This window comes from Stylophora pistillata, chromosome 12 (assembly GCF_964205215.1).
Source record: "Stylophora pistillata chromosome 12, jaStyPist1.2, whole genome shotgun sequence".
NCBI lineage: Eukaryota > Metazoa > Cnidaria > Anthozoa > Scleractinia > Pocilloporidae > Stylophora > Stylophora pistillata.
The window spans coordinates 21,116,456-21,132,714 of record NC_142530.1 but is presented as its reverse complement, the minus strand read 5'-3'; the positions used below and the strand labels follow the sequence as shown (position 1 = coordinate 21,132,714).

Genomic DNA, 16,259 nt, shown 5'->3' with positions numbered 1-16,259 from the left:
GCAGTATGCCGTGAAAGCTCCATGAGTAAGACATTTGAGAGAAAAAATAGACTGAACTGCTGAAAGGCAAAGTTCGTTGGGTTTGCCGACTTATTCTACCACGATGCTGGTAGGCGGTGAAATTACAAGGATGCACCGTTTAGAGATTTTTTGCAAAGAAAAAAAACTTGGTTTATAACGTTTTTTCCGAAGTCGGTTAGCAAAATTGCGAAAACTTCTTGCCAGCAGTTAGAGCTTCTAGCGCCTCAGTCTGCTCTGATTTCGGCTAACGAACTGTCGGAAAGTACAATAAACATTCCTGGGGGTCATCAGCCGTCATCAGCCGTCTGAACTACTCCTCCTGGTGAAATGACGAGCAGATACAAAATTTGTTTACTTTATGGTTGTCACATTAGCAGTCATTGAAAGAGAACAAAGTGGATCTCCTCAAAATCCTATCAGTTTTGTCCGAAAATAGGGTGAATATCTTTTCAGTGAAAAATAATTGACTCTCAAAGACAGACTTTGTCAAATTGTTACAAACTATGTGAATGATTCTTGGCTTCAAAGCCGATTCAGTCCGCCGTTTACTTTCAGTTTAATGGCGTGCCAAGAAACAAGAAAAACTATTTTGATAAATTATTAACTCAGTCTTTTACATAAATGTTTTCTTCGTTTTTACAGGAGCAAGTTGACCTCCACCGCAAGATCTTATACAGGAATCCTTTACCTTCATCAAAATAAACAAGAAACGTTACTAACCTCAAAATGTAAGTTACAGTCAATGCCGACGAGACTGTTTTACAAATCTAACCAACATAGTATCGTTATGAAAGCTACATAGGAAAAATATTAGAATAACAACATAACAAGATATAGAAATCTCACTGTTCCCACCTTTTTGAAAAGAAACAATGATTCTTACATCGAACGAGAAAATTAAAGAAATTTCAATTAACGCTCTATGGCATACAGGGCCCTCGTACGGCAGAGGCATTTAAATATGGAACATTCTTCTAAAACATGTCAAAACCTAAATTAAAAAGATATTTTTAATAAGAAGTTCCAAGAAAACCTACTCTCCCATTTTTAAATGGTTAGATTAAAATTTAGAAAGACGTGAGTTCGTCGCAAAGAAAAGTGATCATTACTTAAGATGTGGGGTGTGTAGTTTAGAACAAGCAGTAAGCAGCAACATGCAACAGGAGCTTCTTAGCCTGAGAGCCCAGTAGGCTGGGGTTGTAGAGAGTTTTGCTACTTCTTACATAATTGAATTTATTTGTTGTGAACTAATCATGAGTCACCGGATCAAATAAAACGTGTTCTGTTCTGTTACAGCAGACGGAAAAGATGTGTTCCTTGTTGATGGACGATCCAAGTTTGGATCTTTGAGTTTTATAAGTTTTCACTAACTTTTCCTTTTTTTTTTTCAAAGTTACAAAAAGAAGATCAAGATGACCAATACAAAAGAAGCCCGCATCTTAAAAGTCATCTACACATTATGTTTAGTGGTCGCCGGCTTCCTTCTTAACACAAGTCGTGCGTCGCAAGCCATCGAGTTACTTAAGGAATGTCTGATTGTTTTAAAAAATCAAGCGTTGATTATAGATAGTTTATTGGCGAGTTTTATGTTCCTTAACATCTACAAGGTAATATTCCATGCTTATGATTGTATGAAGGATTACACAAATAAAGAAGAATATATCAGGGAACTCCTCCGAAACCAAGACTCGGATGAAACCTCGCTAAAAGGATGGCTAAATTTGAAACTGGCAAAAACACTTCAGATTCAAAAAAAATTTATGGAAGCCAGAACATTTTATGAGTCAGCAACCAAGATCATGAAAACAATTGGCAACCTACAGGGCGAGGCAGGATGTTATACAAGCCTATCAACAATCTTTTGTTCGCTTGGTCAATATGACAAAGCTCGAGAATATCGGGAGAAAGCACTCGCAATCCAAATAGAAATTGGCGACAGGGATGGAGAAGCAACAAGCTACGGAAAACTAGGAGTGCTATTCGAATCGCTTAGTCAATATGACAAGTCCCGAGAATATCTGGAGAAAGCACTCGCTATCACAATAGAAATTGGCGACAAGAATGGAGAAGCAACAATCTACGGAAACCTAGGAGTATTGTTCAAATCGCTTGGTCAATATATCCAGGCCCGAGAATATCTGGAGAAAGCACTCCCTATCACAATCGAAATTGGCGAAAAGAATGGAGAAGCAACAATCTACGGAAACCTAGGAGTATTGTTCAAATCGCTTGGTCAATATATCCAGGCCCGAGAATATCTGGAGAAAGCACTCGCTATCAGAATAGAAATTAGCGACAGGAATGGAGAAGCAACAAGCTACGGAAAGTTGGGAACATTTTTGCAATCAATTGGTCACTATGATAAGGCCCGAGAATATCAGGAGAAAGCACTCGCTATCAGAATAGAAATTGGTGACAGAAATGGAGAAGCAAGAAGCTACGGAAACCTAGGAGTATTGTTCCAATCGCTTGGTCAATATCATAAGGCCCGCGCTTATCAGGAGAAAGCACTCGCTATCAGAATAGAAATTGGCGACAGGGATGGAGAAGCAACAAGCTACGGAAACCTAGGGGCATTGTTCCAATCCCTTGGTCGATATGACAAGTCCCGAGAATATCAGGAGAAAGCACTTGCTATGAAAATAGAAATTGGCGACAAGAATGGAGAAGCAACAATCTACGGAGATCTAGCAGAATCGTTCCGATCGCTTGGTCAATATGACAAGTCCCGAGAATATCTGGAGAAGGCACTTGCTATCACAATAGAAATTAGCGACAGCAATGGAGAAGCAACAAGCTACGGAAAGTTGGGAACATTTTTCCAATTAATTGGTCAATATGATAAGGCCCGAGAATATCAGGAGAAAGCACTTGCTATGAAAATAGAAATTGGCGACAAGAATGAAGAAGCAACAATCTACGGAAAACTAGGAGTGCTATTCGCATCGCTCAGTCAATATGACAAGTCCCAAGAATATCTGGAGAAAGCACTTGCTATGAAAATAGAAATTGGCGACAGGGATGGAGAGGCAAAAAGCTGCAGAAATCTAGGAGCACTGTTTCAATCGATTGGTCAATATGACGAGGCCCGAAAATATCAGGAGAAAGCACTTGCTATCACACTAGAAATTGGCGACAGGAATGGAGTATCAAAAGGCTACGAATCCCTTGGAATATTGTTCCAATTACTTGGTCAATGTGAGAGGGCCCAAGAATATCTGGAGAAAGCACTAACTATGGAAAAAGAAATTGGAAACAGGAATGGAGAAGCAATAAGCTACGGAAATCTAGGAGCATTGTTTCAATCCATTGGTCAATATGACGAGGCCCGAAAATATCAGGAGAAAGCACTCGCTATCAAAAAAGAAATTGGCAACAGAAATGGAGAAGCAACAAGCTACGGAAATTTAGCAGTATTTTTTCAATCGATTGGTCAATATGACGAGGCCCGAAAATATCAGGAGAAAGCACTTGCTATCACAATAGAAATTGGCGACAGGAATGGAGAAGCAACAAGCTACGGACACCTAGGAGCACTCATCCAATCGCTCGGTCAATATGACAAGGCCCGAGAATATCAGGAGAAAGCACTCGCTATCCAAAGAGAAATTGGCGACAGGCGTGGAGAAGCAAGAAGCTACGAACACCTAGGAATATTGTTCCATTGGCTCAGTCAATATGACGAGGCGCAAGAATATCAAGAGAAAGCACTCGCTATCAGAATAGAAATTGGCCACAGGAATGGAGAAGCAACAAGCTACGGAAACCTAGGAGTATTGTTCAAGGAGCTTGGTCAATATCATAAGGCCCGCGCTTATCAGGAGAAAGCACTCGCTATCAGAATAGAAATTGGCGACAGGGATGGAGAAGCAACAAGCTACGGAGACCTAGGGGTATTGTTCCAATCCCTTGGTCAATATGACAAGTCCCGAGAATATCAGGAGAAAGCACTTGCTATGAAAATAGAAATTGGCGACAGGTATGGAGAGGCAAGAAGCTGCGCAGAGCTAGGAACATTATTCCAATCGCTTGGTCAATATGACAAGGCCCGAAAATATCAGGAGAAAGCACTAGCTATGAAAAAAGAAATTGGCGACAGGAGAGGAGAAGCAACAAGTTACGGAGACCTTGGAACATTGTTCCAATCGCTTGGTCAATATGACAGGGCCCAAGACTGTAAGGAGAAAGCACTAGCTATGCAAAAAGAAATTGACGACAGGAAGGGAGAGGCAATAAGCTACGGAAATCTAGGAGCATTGTTTCAATCGATTGGTCAATATGACAAGGCCCGAAAATATCAGGAGAAAGCCCTCGCTATGAAGAAAGAAATTGGCAACAGAAATGGAGAAGCAACAAGCTACGGACATTTAGGAGTAATGTTTCAATCGATTGGTCAATATGACGAGGCCCGAAAATATCATGAGAAAGCACTCGATATCCAAATAGAAATCGGCGACAGGAATGGAGAAGCAACTAACTACGGCAACCTAGCAACATTGTTCAAATCGCTCGGTCAATATGACAATGCCCGAGGATATCAGGAGAAAGCACTTGCTATCACAATAGAAATTGGCGACAGGAATGGAGAAGCAAACAGCTACGGAAACCTAGGAACACTCATCCAATCCCTCGGTCAATATGACAAGGCCCGAGAATATCAGGGGAAAGCACTCGCTATCCAAAGAGAAATTGGCGACAGGCGTGGAGAAGCAAGAAGCTACGGAAACCTAGGAGTATTGTTCAAATCGCTTGGTCAATATATCCAGGCCCGAGAATATCTGGAGAAAGCACTCGCTATCACAATAGAAATTGGCGACAGGAATGGAGAGGCAACAAGCTACGGAAACCTAGGAGTATTGTTCCAATCGCTTGGTCAATATCATAAGGCCCGCGCTTATCAGGAGAAAGCACTCGCTATGAAAATAGAAATTGGCGACAGGAATGGAGAAGCAACAGACTACGGAAACCTAGGGGCATTGTTCCAGGGGCTTGGTCAATATGACAAGGCCCGAGAATATCAGGAGAAAGCACTCGCTATCAGAATAGAAATTGGCGACAGGGATGGAGAAGCAACAGGCTACGGATACCTAGGGGCATTGTTCCAGATACTTGGTCAATGTGACAAGGCCCGAGAATATCAGGAGAAAGCACTCGCTTTCCATATAGAAATTGGCGACAAGAGAGGAGAAGCAACAAGTTACGAAAACCTTGGAGCATTGTTCCAATCGCTTGGTCAATATGACAGGGCCCAAGAATATCAGGAGAAAGCACTAGCTATGAAAAAAGAAATTGGCGACAGGAATGGAGAAGCAATAAGCTACGGAAATCTAGGAACATTGTTTCAATCGATTGGTCATTATGACGAGGCCCGAAAATATCAGGAGAAAGCCCTCGCTATGAAGAAAGAAATTGGCAACAGAAATGGAGAAGCAACAAGCTACGGAAATTTAGCAGCATTTTTTCAATCGATTGGTCAATATGACGAGGCCCGAAAATATCAGGAGAAAGCATTCGATATCCAAATAGAAATCGGCGACAGGAGTGGAGAAGCAACAAGTTACGGAAACCTAGGAACATTGTTCCAATCGTTTGGTCAATATGACAAGGCCCGAAAATATAAGGAGAAAGCACTCGCTCTCCAAATAGAAATTGGCGACAGGAGTGGAGAAGTAACAAGTTACCAAGGACTTGGAACATTGTTCCAATTGCTCGGTCAATATGATGAGGCTAAAGTTTATATGGAGTTAGCTTTGGGTATGAATAAGAAAATTGGTGACAAGAACGGAGTGGCAACAAGCTACGGAGACCTTGCAGGTTTGTTTCTCTCGCTCGGCAAGTTTGCAAGGGCTGACGACTATCTAAAGATGGCTATGGCAAAAAGAGTGGGTATCGGTAATAGAAGGGGAGAGGCAGCGGATTACGGACATCTGGGGATCATTTCACTTCGGCGTGGTCTATGCGACAAAGCGCAAGAATGTCAGGAGAAAGCCCTTGCAATTCACATAGAAATCGGTGACAGACAAGGAGAAATAGTGGACTACTTAAACTTAGGATGGTACTTCCAATCCTCCGGTAACCATGATATGGCGGAAGAATACTTCAAGAAGGCTCTTCTATTAAGCAGGGAAATTCGACACAACCTGAACGAGTTTCAATGTCTTTGTAGTCTATCGGTGTTAGAGGTGTCACAGTCCCATCTTGAAGAAGCTTCTTCGTATCTTTGTCAAAGCATCGAGAAATTCGACACTTTACGAGGTTCTCTTAAAGACAGTGATCAATTTCAAATATCCTTGTTAGAGGAGCACGGCGCCTTTCCCTACCAGTTGTTGAGTAGGTTGCTTTCTTCCACCAGAAAGTCACAAGAAGCTCTGTACGTGGAAGAGCTGAGACGGGCAAGAGGCCTAGCCGACTTGATGACCGCTCGATACTCTGTTCAAGAGCAGATTTCTGGCAATCCACAATCTTGGCATGGCATTCAAGAGATTATCAGAAGAGAAGTAGACTGCGCATGCTTGTACATTTCGGTTGGTAAAAATGATGTACGGTTTTGGATTCTCAAAGGAATGGGAGATGTTCATTTTACAGAAAAGACGGTGAGCCTTGAAGCAAACGTTGTGACCGGATTAGTCCCTGATTTAGATGAGTTTTTCAAAGAGAGCTTCCGCAGCCTTGCCATTCTACCAGAACAGAATTGCGAGGATCGATCTCTGGATGATATCGAACTGATGCCTCATCACTACGACAACCGCACAGTCCTGCGTGACCATGATGCTGAGGATTTCAAAACAAATCTTCACTTGTGTTATAAGATAATCTTCGCTCCTGTGGCTAGTTTACTGAAGCAGCCTGAAATCATTATTGTCCCTGACTCCTGTATGTACCAAGTGCCATTTGCAGCCTTGGCTGACGAAGGAGGCAAATATTTATCAGAGACATGCAGAATTCGGATGGTTCCCTCCCTGACGACTCTCAAGTGTGTTCAAAACAGTCCTCCAGACTATCACAGTCAGACAGGAGCACTGATAGTTGGTGACCCTGAGGTTGGAGCCGTAATTTACAAGGAAAGGCGCACAACCATGACACCATTGCTGTGTGCAAGGAAAGAAGCAGAAATGATTGGAAGACTCCTTGGCGTAACGCCTTTGATTGGAGATTCCGCGACAAAGCATGCTGTACTCCAAGCGATAAATTCAGTGAGCCTGATACACATCGCTGCACATGGTGATGCCGAAAGAGGGGAGATCGCTCTTTCTCCTGAGCACCCTACCCTACTCCCACCTTTTCCTCGAGAAGAAGATTACCTTTTGACGATGGCGGATATTTCAAAAACTCGGCTGCGAGCTAAACTTGTGGTGCTTAGTTGTTGCCACAGTGCTCGTGGACAGATTAGAACCGAGGGAGTGATTGGAATCGCCCGAGCGTTCTTGGGATCCGGTGCTCGCTCAGTGTTAGCGGCACGATGGGCCCTGGACGACACAGCCACAGAGCAGTTCATGACTTGTTTCTACAAACATTTGTTCCGAGGTGAAAGTGCCTGTGAATCCCTTCACATGGCCAGAAATTGGATGCGTAATAACGGCTATGACAAAGTTTCTCAATGGGCACCCTTTATGCTCATGGGCGACAACGTGACATTTGATTTTGCAACTTGGCCAGTGCCAACCCCCCCTTGAGAGCTTGAGGCGAAAGGAACTGACCTAGCAAAGCTCGTAATTGTAAGTTAATTGCTAGCGATCTGCGAAGGACAACTCGGATCGATACATATAGAAATGCATTTCTGTAAACAGCTTATTGAACTTCGAAGTTTAATAATCCGAGACAAAACAGTGTATAGTGTACTCTTCATAAGAGTTTAGACTTTAAAAAAACTTAAGAGCCATTCTTTTTAAGTCATTAGTTCAGCAGGCAAGCCAAGCAAATTGTGACTAATGCGATTAGTTTGTCAAGCAAAGGAAATTTCAATAGTGTTTTTTCAAAGGTACATCTATCAGACATGAGTATTACGAGTAAGAATCAAAGTGGCTGTGAGTCACTGAAGTCAGTAAATGATAATGAAAGGCTGGGAGTGGACTCATTTACATTGATTCATAGCTCAGGGGATCCACTTCCAGGAAAATTTTTACAGTACTTTTTTTATACTTTCTTTTTTCTAAGCGTTCGAACACTGTTGTCTGATATATAGATTTAGCCAAGCCTAAAAGCGGAGCTCCCAATTAGTGAAAATTTTGCAATAACATTTCTTTACATATATTAAAAGTTTTTAGCCAAAAATTAATTCAGTACAGATTAAACCCATTGACACTTACGTGTAACACGTGCCTGTGAAAAGTCACAATTTTGGAAAAAAACCAAGAAAGCAACACAATGCGCAGTAAATTTTAAAAATCATCTTTTCCAAAAAAACAAGCTCTAGCGAAAGAAGACTAATTAAAGAACGTATTTCCGGCGAAAAAAGCGATAGGTGCAAATTACGTTTTAACTAAAAAATCAAGGGCGCTTTCCATTCAACAAAAATCACCGGTTCAAAATCTCGGAACTTTAGCTGACGAATGGAAAGCGTCCTTTTCGATAATTCGGGAAATTCCATTGAAGAGAGTCCACTCAAAACGTATTCCTAAATTTTCGAAAAATTTTCCCAGAAGTTTTACCGTTCCATTCAATTTGGGACCGGAATTTTCGGAATTTTTGGTCGAATAGAAAGCGCCCCGTATTCCTAAATTTTCGAAAACTTATCCCGGAACTTTTCCGTTCCATTCAATTTCGGACCGGAAATCTCGCCGAATTTACCCTGTTTAAAAATATATATGGAGACCGCCACCTGGTTAGCTCAATTGGGAGGGCGCCGGATTGCTGTGCGGGAGGTCGAGAGTTCAATACCGGCCGGACCAACACTCAGGGTCTTAAAATTAACTGAGAAGAATATGCTTCCTTTCTTTAACATCAAGAAATGGTTAGATATTCTAGTCTTCTCGGATAGGGACGAATAAATGGAGGTCCCGTCTTCTGCAGGGTTGGGGTAGGAGACGTTAATTTCCCACGCACGAGATTGCTGTGTGATGGATGTCCTCCCTGGGGTGGGTTGGGTGGGTAGTTACAGGGCCGTTCTGAAAACCACTTCTGTGAGAACGCACCCTGTCTAAAGATTATTATCTATCTATCTAAAAAATCCAAATTTTGAAAACAAAGACTACTATTCTCTGCGGAGTTCTATTGTTATCGCTATTGTCTTCATTGACCAAAGACTGAATGCATAATTAATGAATGGGGTTATAAGGTACTCTTGCCCAGATTTATTCAAAACAGTTTTTGATTTGCTGTTATAAGCGAAAAACGTACGAATTTGTTACGTGAACAAAGCCCACGCGGTAAAATTCATCATGCTTAGATCGTTGTTTACTTGCCTTCATGGCCAGAAATTACGAAGCGTTATGTTGAAAATTCTGAAAAAACTTCAATTTGACGCAAAATTTTCTATTAAACAATATTTTTTGAACACATTGTTACTCGAACATAATATTTACCGGACCATCGAATCGTCAAATTGTCGCTTGGCCCTGCTTGAAGCCCGAAAGTTCGGTTTTCACTTTACGTCCATAGTTCGCATAGCCTTAGAGAATCGTAGTGTCGTTGACTCGAGAGCTTATTCTGACACATTTAAGACCTTGATATCCATTCTTTTCCAAGAAGAGTATTCTATAGCATTGTTACTTTACATTCTGAGTTCCACAAGGTCTAACTCGATCGCAAATGAACGAAAAATCGGACCTGAAAATTTTGAGGGTCGGCCGTGAGGACGCCATAGTTTCAAATTTACGTATGATGCACGATCCTCGCAGTAGAGAGCGCTATTTATGCAACAGCGAAAACCAGTCCAAAACAAAAAAAACAAAAAATCAGGCCTGTACGGGATTCGAACCACTGACCTCTGCGATACTAGTGCAGCGCTCTACAAATCGTGGCATAATACGCTCCTTCTTCAAGCACAGACTGTCACGGCCTATTTCTTGGGCAACGGAGCGGGCTGGTGGGGGTGGGGGGACGGGGTAGAGGGGGGCTACAGCCTCGCCAAGCGAAATATGGGTGGGGGGAGCTCAGTGGATGAAGGTAGTTCGACAAAATATTCAGTCTCGTAGTCTTTTTAAATTGTTTCATCAGGACTGTGCTTAGCGAAAGGATATGTGGAAGGACTCCTTCCATTTTAATATTTACGACCTGTGTTCAAAAAGCAGACGTTAAGAAAAACATTTTTGACTAATAGGGTCAGGATATACACCTGGATTAAGCTAATAAGACTTTCGAAAAACGTAAGCGTTTGTAGAGCGCGCGGAATGACCACGCGCGTTACTACCATAGCAATCAGAAAAATTTGTTTTGTGAAAAGTGATGTGAAGTACTATTCATGAGAATGCTGAATAAAGAAGGCTTTTGCATGGCGTGACGCTATACGAAACCTCAAACCTTTTCACTCGACAGTTTTAGCAGCGAAAACTGAGCATGAAAAAAATTGAGTGTGAACCGTTTGGCATCAAGAGCTAGGTTGAGTCTTTGTTCCTATCACTAAGCCCAAAGAGGAAATTACCAGCAAGGCTTCGAGATAGAGAAAACAGTTTCTCAGAAGAACGAAAAAACCTTACCTTCCAGCTTAGCATTGTTTGTTGCTTCTGAAAACAATGATAAAAGCAAAAGCGTTATAAGCGCAGTCTCCCACTTCATCTCTGATTTGTCTCCAAAGTTTCTTTCCTCTCAAAAAAAAAAAGCGCAAACTTGCATTTTGCTCTTGCCGCGAAAACAAGTAAAGTAAAAATTGACGCCGTTACAGTACTTTGCTACCTTTCCATAATCAAGAAATGGATAGATATTCTAGTCTTCTCGGATAAGGACGAATAAACCGTAGGCCCCGTCTTCTGCAGGGTTAGGGGTAGGAGACGTTAATTTCCCACGCACGAGATTACTGTGTGGTGGATGTCCTCCCCTGGGTGGGATGGGTGGGTGTTGGCCCTGAAAAGTCCCTATGGGGAGTGGTCAATTAACCTATGTATGTATGTATGTATGTATGTATGTATGTATGTATGTATGTATGTATGTATGTATGTGTGTGTGTGTGTGTATGTATGTATGTATGTAAGTACGTATGTAGGTATGTATGTATGTATGTATGTAGGTATGTATGTATGTATGTATTTATGTACTTTATCACGTAGGCCGCGTGTCAGCCGTGCGAGATGGTCGCTAAACTCGATCCCATGCCACGCTTTAGAGCAGCATGAAGGTTTTACATTGAGATAAAAGGCGGCTTACTTTAATTCGCGGTTCTTTCTGTTGACCTCATGTTAATACCAATATTGATATTCCTCGTTCTCGTGGGAAGATGGGTCGGATTCTCAATTATTAGTGCAAGTCTCCTTTCTTCTAAGGGCTGCGTGTTTCCCAACTAGAAGAGAAAGGCAAGCGGGTAGACGAGAACACCTAAATTGACAATGAAGCCTAGATGATTGAATTTAAAGGTAATCGAAAACAGTTTGAAGTAAACTTGCAATGGAACAAAATTTTGACCGAAATTGACAGTTGACTGATGTGCTGCTAATCCTGCAGGGGTCTACAGCTTAAACAGAAACGCCAGCGCGTCCTGTCTTGTTACTAGAGTTTTTTTTCTTTTTCACTTGACGTAAGCAGAGAAGGTATCCTATCACTTTTCATTGTGTGGGACAGAGATAATCCTTTTTTTTTTTTGAATTTTTCAAGCGAGCGCGAGCAGCCATTCGGTGGGAGGTCACGCAACACTTCCCCAAGGGTGCGTTGCGTGACATCCGAAAGAACAAGTGTGGAGGAGACAACATGTGGCTCTGGGGGCTCCACATCCTGTTGCGGTCCTGAAATGAGCCACTCGGGACAAGAGTTAAGAGAGTGGGGGGAGTCGAGAATAGCCGGCGCCCTCTGATGCGGGGTGTGTCGAGAAAGCTCTTCCTGGGTGGCATATCCGGCACCCATTCCAAGGGAGGATTGGAAAGTTCGACGGATTTTTATTAAAGACTTCAGGCATTTGCTAAGTTTGGCGTTTTTGAATAAAGCTAAAGGTTTGTTTCTCTGTTTCAATGAAAAACAAGAAATGTGTGACGTCCTTTTTATGAATTCATCCGTAAGAGTGTGATGGATCTGACTGTTCAAACTGTTCAACTACTGTCTTTGCGCTTGTGGAAAGCAATCGTTGGATTTTGGATAGCTTCCGTAAAAGCTCTCGTTTGCGCCTTCGACCAACTTTTAACAAAAGCAATCGCCAGATTCTTAGCACTGACTATTTCGTTTAGTTTTTCGTGTCCTAAATAGCGAGAGCCTGTTGTTTAGGTGGAGTAAAAGCGGAGAAACCAGTTTCTACCTTTCCACGCTGTGTTCACGTGGAAAAGAGCGGTTACCTAGTAGATCAAATTTCACCACAGTACTTGCGTTAACGCACCCACATTCGCGTCCGCGAAGTAGTATCTGCCTTTCGAAGTTCCTCATTTTATTCCAAGAAGTTTGAAGACAAGTCAGCATTGTGAAGAACCTGATCCATCAAGAAAATTTATTGCTTTCAAGACACCTATGGGTCAAATTGCGAGGTGTTTGTACATTTCAAGAAGTTTGTATCACACAAGCCCTGTCTCGAGACCCTATCAGCAGAACTGGAAGACGGTATTTCAACGATTTTTCCAGGTGAGATCTTCTTTTTAAGATCATAGGCGTGTTTGATTACATCTTTTTAACTACAAGAGACGCTAGGTTCGATTTTTTGCCAGCTTACTTTGTTTATTTCGCTCCTAAGTGGTTATGAGGTTTTGCACGACGTTGATTGATTTCGTAATGCACGCGTTGTTGTAATCTGCAAATATTTTGCCGGTTGATTTATTTTTTGTGCGCAAAAACATAACTACACGAGAGATTCCGACTATAAAATGGTAATAGAAATCCTAAATTTGGAAAGATCAGCACGGAAAGAGAAATTCATTGAGAGAAATGATGGTTCAAATAGATTTTTTTCGGTTCAATTTTTACTACATGTGTTTCGTCACATGTTCGGCTCATTGCGTTACGCAACCTACGACTACGAACTCTTGAAAGTACTGTATTCAGCGTTTGTTTCCTTGATCTACGCAGAAATCATTGCATATTAAACAGTGATAGTGCTTAAAGAAAAAATGTACTTGAAATTTCAGCATTCATCACCGAGGAGTGGACAGAATTTCAGGATCGACTTTCCGGCAGTCATATACGGGCAGATGTTAGCTTAGCAACCCCCCGCCAACCTTCCTCCTAACTTCTCTCTCGCCTACGATACCTTTTTTTTCAGCTAATTTTGTATTTATATGTCATTGCCTGTGTTCCATAGTTGTTCTATTTCTCTTATAACTATCATTTTGTTTAAAGTTTTTTTCTGAAATATAGAGTTTAGAAACAGTATTCAAAACACTTGTTTAATGATAGTTGGGCACAGACTAAACCCTGTGCGGGAAAGTCTACCTCGGTGTGAAAAATTCTGGAAATGAAAACAAGTTTGTCAGCTTCTAGATTGACTTTTTGCTAAGACAGTGAGCTACTGTAAACGCTTTTGATAAGCCACACCTTTTTCCCCCTCAATTTTTGCAACATGTGGGAGTTGCGGAGAACATATGTAAAACATGTTGCAAATTAAAAATTGAGTATTCTGTTCAGCAAATTAACAGGAACTCTATTGAAAGATGCAATGATAGAAATTGATCTTTGCTTTTGCAAGTTTGGTGGTTCCTAAAAGAGCACAAGGTCATATTTCTTCCTTTTGAGTTGCCTTAAACCTTATCATGAAGAGACCTTTTGATCAGTGTAATTTATCTGTGAATGCAACTCGTACAATGATCAATGTCAACTGTATCCATGACAAGTTGATCAAATATTGCGATTGATAAGCATGTAAAATCGGTGGAAAGCAGTAACAGATATGAAATTTAAAATAGCTACAAAATTGTACATTATTCAATCTTTGCATTCTCTATTTGCAGTCTGGTGAAAAGCCTGTCATCTTTAACTTCACAGACAAGGGACCATCAGATTGTTATTTACACAGAGGAGCTTATGGACTTTACCTTGTTGGAAGTTTTATCTCTTTTTATGGAGTATATCTGATGATCAATTGTAAGACAAAGAAAAGCTCACAGTGAATTCTTCACAGGGAATTTGATAATTTTCTACAGCATTGCTTCTCATGTGTGGAAACTGGATAGACATTTCTTCAAGACGACTGTCATGTTAGAAACTTCAGATTGGAATTGTCTCATCTTGTTAAGAATTGGTCAAGTTGACTTTGCAAGTAGTTTGTTAGACTATTTCAAGTCCCATGGAAAGTCATGCAGTTGTTTTCCAGAACATTTGGTCACTTTGGTTGAATGTTTGGATGATCATCATGCAGAGAATCAACTGAACTATAATCAGTCAAGTCACAAGAATATACTTCATGGAATGTCTAGTCTGGCTTCTAGGACCATTATACCACAAAACATTTATTTATGAAACTCTAGCACTGTGTGTGAAGAGATAGTGAATGAAATAACCTTAAAATGAGCATTCTTTTCAGCAGTTCTAACTTCAAGCCAATGAACACTTTATAGCTGGCTTTTGAAAGTATGCAATTTTTTTTTTTTGAAATAAAGTAGATGTTATGTTGGAAAAAGAATTGCTCACATATTGTCAGAGCACTCCTTTGAAGTCAATTGAAATGTGACTTTTTAATTAATACAAGAAACAACCTATTCATTTCACAGGTTCTACAGGTGCTAAACAATTGGAGGAAGCTGGGACTAAGATTTTATTATTTATGAGATGTAACATAGACAAAGTAATGTATACCATTATTAACATGAAAATTTATTGTAATATTTGCAAATCAAACATTTGCTTGTGTTGTTGTGTTGAATTTTATTGGATAAATATCATTATCATCACTTGGTGTGGAAAAGATGGAAGTTCCCTGCCCCCCCTCCTTTCCCCCAGCAAAGAAACAGTTGTATACTGAGGGACTTTAAGGAGACACATGTTCTCAACCCTTTTACTTGCAAAATATGATTAGAAATTCTCTTTACTGTCTATCATACAATTTTTATGATGTTGGTTTGAAGAATTTGGTATTGGATCAATTAATTATCCCCTTATTGATAATTTTCTTTATTCCCACTACTTGTCTGCTTGATATTGTATTGATCTTGTCAGGAGAAATTATATCTTGGTCACTTGTGGGAGTCAAAGGGTTAAGTTTGCTGTATAATGCACTCAACCATGGTAATTCTGAAATACACTACACATGGAAAAATAATAGTGGGATTTAGTCAGCAAATGAGGTGGACATCCCACATAATTTGCCATAGCTTGTGGAACAACCACTGTTTGGATAGAATGATGGTCCATATCATTGTTACCCCCATGTATTTAGTATGGTTTCCCAAATGACTTGGCATTGTTCTTTGCGGAGAAAGTAGGGACCTAAAGCAGTCAGAATGACCATGGTGAAAAAAACATCAATTAACAAATGAACATAGATTTAAAGTAAGAATTTCATGGATGGCTGGATGTGTTTTCTTTCCCTTGTGATGCTACACCTCAACTTTAGTATCAGGTTTGTATGAACGGGGTCAAGTTCTAGATTCAAACTTAAGAGAACTGCTGTTGGTGTTTCCATTCCCAGACAATGTAAATTTTGGCAGTTTCATTTTGTTTGGCAGAACATAAAGAAATGTACAAAGTTTTAAAATGCATGCACTGAGCTACTCTTCTGCCAGTTAGATCTATTGTTTTGACACGTCCTCATCACGGTTGCCACTATGGTTTACTTAAAGTCCCTAACGTCTGACCAGGGGCGTGTTTCTCGAAGGTACTGTTAACATATCAGGGCTGTAGAGCTGTTCTGTTTCAATTCAAGATGAGGGTTTCAAAAGTTTTTGAAGATTATAAAATAAAACTTTCAGCTTAAAAATATATGTAATTTTGTTATATCAACTAAGTTGAAATGATAAATTGGCCACCGTTAAGAATTAAAAATCTGACGTTTCAAGCATTAGCTCTTTCAGCGAATGATGAAGAGCCGATGCTCAAAACGTCAGATTTTTTAAATCTTTATGGTGGCCAATTTGCTATTTCAACTTAGTTGATGTTACCAATTTACCTTGTTACCCCCCCCCCCCCCAACATTTAGGCACCACAGTTTATTTAGAAACTTTCACCCTTTATTTAAAAATAGT

At 40.6% G+C, this 16,259-nt stretch overlaps 1 protein-coding gene and 1 long non-coding RNA gene across 2 annotated transcripts; both read left to right on the top strand.

Moving 5' to 3' along the window:
- The first annotated feature begins 1,465 nt into the window (after positions 1–1,465).
- LOC111337396 (uncharacterized) lies at positions 1,466–8,315 on the top strand. Its single transcript, XM_088741905.1, has one exon. It carries the CDS (start codon positions 1,608–1,610, stop codon positions 7,692–7,694), a length of 6,087 nt encoding a protein of 2,028 aa, XP_088598031.1. The 5' UTR covers positions 1,466–1,607; the 3' UTR covers positions 7,695–8,315.
- Positions 8,316–12,441: 4,126 nt separating this feature from the next.
- LOC111337417 (uncharacterized) lies at positions 12,442–14,916 on the top strand. The gene is made up of 2 exons (XR_002695491.2): positions 12,442–12,711; positions 14,031–14,916. It is a non-coding gene; the product is annotated as an uncharacterized LOC111337417 (long non-coding RNA).
- The last annotated feature ends 1,343 nt before the right edge of the window (positions 14,917–16,259 follow it).

What these genes read in the sequence shown, in the direction of transcription:
- LOC111337396 (XM_088741905.1), top strand. Translation starts at nt 1,608, where the DNA reads ATGTTCCTTAACATCTACAAGGTAATATTCCATGCTTATGATTGTATG.